Source organism: Cicer arietinum, chromosome 8 (assembly GCF_000331145.2).
Source record: "Cicer arietinum cultivar CDC Frontier isolate Library 1 chromosome 8, Cicar.CDCFrontier_v2.0, whole genome shotgun sequence".
Classification (NCBI taxonomy): domain Eukaryota; kingdom Viridiplantae; phylum Streptophyta; class Magnoliopsida; order Fabales; family Fabaceae; genus Cicer; species Cicer arietinum.
The window spans coordinates 4,736,806-4,743,704 of NC_021167.2; the positions used below are offsets into that span (position 1 = coordinate 4,736,806).

Genomic DNA, 6,899 nt, shown 5'->3' on the forward strand with positions numbered 1-6,899 from the left:
TGTCGGCTCCTCCTCAAAGTTTGCTTGTTTGGCATTATCCATAGGATGGTTGGGCGAGTCTCGATGGAGATTGTGCAATCCAAATTCAAATGAAATTGCAACTTATGGAAGCGTAGTTTGTGATCACATTGGTGCTTTCATCTTTGACTACTCTTATGCTTTAGAGGTATGCATGATATCAATGGTAGAACTTTGGGCGATATATAATAGTGTGAAGCTAGCCATTTTTAGAGGTTTCAAAAACATTTATATCATATCATATTCTTAAATAGTATTGGAAAAATCATAATAACTAACCATAATTCTTGCAAATCCACTATTATATCAACTACTTTGTTTGATTTTGTTTTGCTAAAATACTTTATTCAATCTTAAATATAAATAAGAATTAAAATAGAGAAGGGAGTATGCACTTAAATTTCAATTAGTAGAGAAAATAAGTTATTTACTTTTTACTAAAAAGTATGTTATTTTTATATCAATCCAATTAGACAAAAAATAGTAATTAATTTTTTTATTTATAAAAAAAATAAAAAATCTTACATTTAAATTTGAAAATAATATTTAATTTAACTATATCGATTTGATATATAGAATTAAAGACATGAAAATGGTAAAAAAATATATGTGTAGAATCGAAAATGGTAAGTTTAATCACGCAAAATGACAAAATATTGTAGAAAGGACATTACACGATTCATTCACTATGGCGGTTTGTTATGTAGTTTCAGAACACAACACACTGCCTTTATAAACCTCTCTCTCTCTACCTGCTTAACAAACAAAACCGATAGCAAATAAAGAAAAAAAAATAAAAAGAGTGATACACTATGCAACCCTCTTACTGTGTTAAGGAAAATAAACCTTGTGTTGGTTGGGTTCTAAAGTACTTCAGTGATTGTCTCTGTAACTCAAAAGATGACATTTCATTCTTCTTTGGATTCATCAGTTTAATTTGTTGGGGTGTTGCTGAAATTCCTCAGATTTTCACTAATTTTCGTGCTAAGTCTAGTCATGGTGTCTCCATTCTCTTTCTCCTCACTTGGGTCGCTGGGTTCGTCTATTTTTTCTTTTTTTCTTTTTTTTTTTTAGTTTCTCATAGGTTATTTTTGTCAAAAATTATTTTATTTTATTTTATTGTACCGTTCTTTATTTTATTTTTATTTTATAAAAATGTTTTTGGGCTCTGTTTAGGAGAACAAATTTAATTTTAGTTTTGTTAAATTATTTTGTTGCAGTGACATATTCAACCTTATAGGTTGTCTTCTGGAACCAGCTACGGTATGTGATTCTAATTTCTGAAACATATACATTGTAAAATTCCTATGTGGTTTGTCTTGTCTTACTATGAATAGTTGTGGTTTTGGCCCTCAAGTTTCTTTTTTTTTTAGTAGCTGCTTAAAATTCTCCCTGTTTTAATCGAAATATTTATGGGTCTATGGGAAATTTGAGATATGAAATAGTTTTTGTTTGGTAAGATTTGATTGTTAATTTTATTAGAGAATATTTTTTCCTAAATAGATTTAGACTCCCTATTTATTTCATGTCCCTAACATTTTATTCCGAAATAGAATTATTATTTCTATTATCATCAACAGCAACAAACAAAAAAATTAGTTTTTCTATTCAATTATATTGGTGTGTTATAGATTATTGATGGTCAATGCCTATTGACCTAGTTGAGAGATTTTGTTATTGTGATTTATTTGCCTTTAGAAAAATTAGATATAAAATAATCTTTAAATGTAGAAGTTAAATATTTAGTTTTGATGACTAAAAAATCTTGAAAGATTGGAGATTAGGATGAAGATCGAGATTTTTTTTATAATAAAAATAAACCAATGAAATTTGATATTTTGGGTAAGTTTTGAAAATATAATTATTTTGATTTATAATCAGTATATACTTTAAATATATTCATGATAATTTGAGATTCTTTTATAATAACCACAATAAAACTTAATTTTATGAATTGTAAAATTAAGGACTAAATTCATTAAAAAAAATTATTTGGAAACGAAAATATATTTTAATAATTAAATTAAATTGAAATATTTGGATAAGAAATATTTTCTGTGATCCGTGATATGCCATTTTGTCTCTTTGTTGTCAATAGTTATCTAGTACTCTCTTTTTCTATCATATACCTTCTTTCTTTTTTAATGTATTTTTTATGAAATACAAATTTAGATTAGGGAAACTCCTTAATGTTCTATTATCAATGTTCATGTAGTCATATACATACAATTATTGAGATTACTAACTACATTTTTTTATGGTCTTGATATTCTGCTTTTCATTGTGCGTTTTGGATGGCTGGGAATGCAGTTGCCAACCCAATACTACACAGCTCTGGTAATTAAGATAGAATTATAGAAACATCATCTCCTCCTAATTTCTTTTGTGAAAATATATGCACATTCTTCAATTTGATATACATACACATTTTTTTTCTCATAAAAAAATATGAATACCACTAATTATTATCTTAAAACATGTCATTATGAAAAATGATTATTGATTAGCGTTATGAATTAGGATCTAGTTTTTCTACTCCGATCCTTTCCAATTAAAAGTTAAAAAAATATTGGACGAAAAGAGTTCAACTTTTTTTTGTTTAAGGTATCCCAAATCAAAAGTTAGAGAACAATTCATATAAAAAAATTTATAGTATAGATTGACCTATTTACAAAAATATTTGTTATACGTACAAAATATTAAATCAAAGATCAAATTTATCACCACATAAATAAGATATTACACATTTTTTGGTAGAAGAGTTTAAATTTTTTGAAACCAAGTCCATTTAGGATATAAATAAATAAATAAATAAAAATTATGAAAAAGTGACACTTCACAAAAAAAAAAAAAAAAAGGAAGGACAGAAGGAATAATAAAACAAAGAAAATATTTGAAGATTTAGTTGAAAAAAGCGTATGGTAGGGCCAATTACTATTAGATAAAATAAGCACCACACCGATGGAATCATGACTCAGAGCCAACCCATTGGACGTCGATGCATTCATCCCAACAAAATTATGGGATTTGTAAATTTTTTTTTTATATTTCTGATAACCCAATTTATTAGTAATATAAGCAATAAAATTAATTTTTAAAAATAGAATTATATAGATTAAACGTGATAATATATTTGGTCTATTTTTGTTTATAATTTATTCTAACGAGATTAGTTTGATAATTAAATGAACAAAATTATGGGAACTAATTAAGAAATGGTAGTGTATTCATGCTATATTACTTTGGTTGTTAACAGCTTTACACAATCACTACGATCGTATTAGTATTGCAAAGCTTCTATTACGACTACATCTATAAATGCTGCAACCGTCGTCAGAAGATCAACATCGAAGAGGTACTTCTTTTCCAATTTATATATTATTATTAAGCCCCTTTCTCCTAATCAAAATTTAGAAAAAGAAGAAAAAATATGTTACTCTCTCATAGAAAATGATTCTTATATTATTATGGTATATATAATAATAGGCCCTCGAAGAAGAGAAAAAACCACTGAAACCAAAACAAGCATCTGAGTCTGGGATTCCAATACGAAGTGCCAAAAACAGAGTAATACCTCGAGCAGAGTACTACTATGGGTAAGTATATAAATACCCAAATTTCAATAATATGTACATTTTTTAATATTCGCGTGACATTAATTCAATTAAGTAAATTGTTAATCAAATCACAATATAAAATGTGATTAATTGAATTACACTATCAATCACAAATTTTAACCGTCAATTAAATTAAACATGAGTTTAATTAGTTAATTGAACAGGTCTGCGAGATCATTAGCCGGTAATGTGACTCCACCATCTTCACGTAGCTACATGAGAGTTGCTAAAAGTGGACCTTCAGCCATGAGATTGAATCAAGATGATTCATCATCTTCTGATGATGAGGCTCATCCTCCTCCTTCATCACAGCCCAGACAAATTCCTCGTTCTACGGTCCGTCACAAAAATTAATTTTGAATTAATCATTGATTTTGTAGCTTTTATTTATTTCAAGGACTAGTAATAATTTTATCAAGAATAGTAAGAATGATTTAGGTACACTTGTATTGTATCTTTTTGATTGATTATACAATGTTTCAGGGAAGCTATGGAACATTCCTAGCAGCATCACTTAACTTGCCCATGCAGGGTAATGCTTTGAAACTGGGAATCCTAACTCTCAGTGGAACAAAACTACTCTCCCAAGTATGTCTCTTATTCACACACTCCTACTCCTATAATCATTTCTTCACTGTAATTTCTTGATGCTGTTACTTACAAGAACTCATCACAGGAACAAGTAACACACAGTGTATTGGGTCAATGGTTAGGGTGGCTCATGGCTGCTATTTATACAGGTGGTAGGATACCTCAAATATGGTTAAATGTATGTATCAAACTTTTATTTTGTTTCCTGATATTTTTTAAATTAAGATTAGATACATAAAGTTGTATTTTTTATGTTATTATAATTAGTAATAATGTTCTGCTACTGATTTTTGGCAGATTAAAAGAGGGAGTGTTGAGGTAATTTTTAATGTTAATCCTTTCTTGTATATATTCAGATTATAAATCAGAATTAACAAATGCACATATTATCTATGTTTACACTAATATTTAGATGCTTTTTCTTTTTGTCATGTAGGGGTTAAATCCTTTCATGTTCATCTTTGCACTAATTGCCAATTCCGCTTACGTAGGAAGGTTATAATTGATACTCACTTTATCACATTAATTGATACTCACTTTATCACATTAAAAAATCTAACTCATTTAATTGTCTTTGCAGTATTGTTGTAAGAACTACAGAATGGGAAAGCATCAAAGCTAATATGCCATGGTTGTTGGATGCCATAGTTTGTGTGGCATTGGACCTATTTGTATCCTTTTTACTATATATACATTTTTAATGCATATTTTTTTAATTTACTATTATTTGTGCTAAAGTTGAAAAACCTTAACAATGAAACAGATAATATCGCAGTACATCAATTACAGATACCGTCAAAAGACAACTGCAAGTGAGAATGGTGATTATGAAGAATACAAAGAAGCGAGAAAACCCATAGTTTCTTGATTTATGTGGAATGTAATAACAATTGATGTTGATTTGAAGATGAGCTTACCAAAATTTAACGAATATTATATACTACTATTCCACTATAACATTAATCTATATAGTATGATGTGGACTAATTAGGAAAAGTGTCTATTTTGTCCCAACTAGTGCTATGTGACAACCAGCTATGAAAGTTTAAAGTTTTATATTTGATGGGTTTCATTTTCATGTTTTGATTTGAGCTGAGCATGATTCTTAAAAAACTAATTAATTTTATTTATTTAAATGTTTTTATTTATTATAGTTAGTTGAAATATTTAATAAATTAAGATATAATAAACAAGAGTATATTATTAAAAACTTTAATTAATTTTATATTTATATTATAAAATAATAATAATTGGAAATAAAGAAAAATAATAAATAAAATATTTAAAATAAAACGGAGAGTATAATTTATGAAATTCGAAAGGTTTGTGATTCTTAAATATTATACCTTATCCATATAAAATCAAATGATTAATTAAAACCATGTCGTGAATAGGAAAATTGTTTTAGTAGATAAGGTCGACGGGTGTGATTTTAGTGTTCCAGTTTTTAAATATAAAATATGATCCTCTAATTTTAAAATTTTTATAAATTTTCTCAAGCACTGCATTTGAGGTTTATTTATGCTAATGTGACAGATTGAATAATAATATTGCAAGCCACTAAATGATGTGATAATGCAAAAAAATTTAGAAATATGATTTTGTTTAGGGTTTCCCAGTTTTCATTTGAAATTTTATTTTTTAATTAATAACTTAATAAAATAAAAGAAACTAAAATAATAAGATTTAGTTTACATGCGCGCTGCCACGTTGTAAATTGTTATTATAAATTTAAAAAAAAAGGTGATTTTGAAAGTGATTTTGTTTATGTATAATCTTGTGATTTCTCATCTCACCATTCAACTTGATACTTGAACAACAATAAGCCAAAAATTCAAACCGTAGGAAAAATTCAACGGTGCACAAAAATGCATTGCCTTAAAATACCTTGTGGTTAACTAACATTGATGATTACTTCAATTTGGTGTACCATGAACCGTTCACTTACGATTCTAAAAGGTTGCTAAGATCTACTAATTGACGTGAAACCTTGCACTTTATGTCGTTATATAAAAAATAAAAATATGAGGTTGATGATTGTGCATAGAGTGATCGAACTTAGCCAAAAAATCATGGGACCAACGATGAGGCTTTAATGGCTTAGTAATGTATCTAGACACTCTTGTTACCTTTACTAATTTATCTGGTTAATTATGTCATTTGGCCTATCACTAATGCACAATGCACCAAGATGCACATAAAAACAACAAAGTGTGAATAGAAAGGAAATTGACATATGATTTTGCATAATAATAAAATTTATGGAAAAAACTACAGCAATGTTATTTATTCATTTAACTAAACAAGAAACAGATGGGATGAAACATGAAAAAGCAGTATATGTGTCTATATAACATTACCATGAAAAATGAAAAATGTTAAACATTACAATGCCAGGAATGAAAAGCAGTATATTTGTCTATATAACATTACCATAAAAACACACAAGATACTTTTTTTCTTACTTTAGGGTTTTACAATGATATAGTAATGTTCTAAATTGAGGAAGTAGTGTACAAAATTATCTTGATTAATCATAGTATTGCATTGCACGTAAACAATTGTTTATAAATGTATAGTAAAATATAATAGACTTAAAGAGTATTAATTTGGGATAAAATTGAAATAAAATAATTAAAATTTTATTAAAAATGTAAAGTGTATTTTAAGATT

The 6,899-nt window shown here is 27.3% G+C and overlaps 1 protein-coding gene across 1 annotated transcript; it reads left to right on the forward strand.

Moving 5' to 3' along the window:
- Window positions 1-730: 730 nt before the first annotated feature.
- Window positions 731-5,284, forward strand: LOC101515728 (vacuolar lysine transporter YPQ1). The gene is made up of 12 exons (XM_004511946.4): window positions 731-1,054; window positions 1,239-1,281; window positions 2,329-2,355; window positions 3,275-3,373; window positions 3,505-3,614; window positions 3,800-3,971; window positions 4,119-4,223; window positions 4,312-4,404; window positions 4,524-4,544; window positions 4,663-4,721; window positions 4,807-4,897; window positions 4,990-5,284. The coding sequence occupies exons 1-12, from the start codon at window positions 831-833 to the stop codon at window positions 5,092-5,094; spliced, it is 1,149 nt and encodes a 382-aa protein (XP_004512003.1). The 5' UTR covers window positions 731-830; the 3' UTR covers window positions 5,095-5,284.
- The last annotated feature ends 1,615 nt before the right edge of the window (window positions 5,285-6,899 follow it).

Coding starts and splice junctions, on each gene's coding strand:
- LOC101515728 (XM_004511946.4), top strand. CDS start 831: ATGCAACCCTCTTACTGTGTTAAGGAAAATAAACCTTGTGTTGGTTGG. Junction 3,615..3,799: donor CGAGCAGAGTACTACTATGG/GTAAGTATATAA, acceptor TTAATTGAACAG/GTCTGCGAGATCATTAGCCG. Junction 4,405..4,523: donor TACCTCAAATATGGTTAAAT/GTATGTATCAAA, acceptor GATTTTTGGCAG/ATTAAAAGAGGGAGTGTTGA.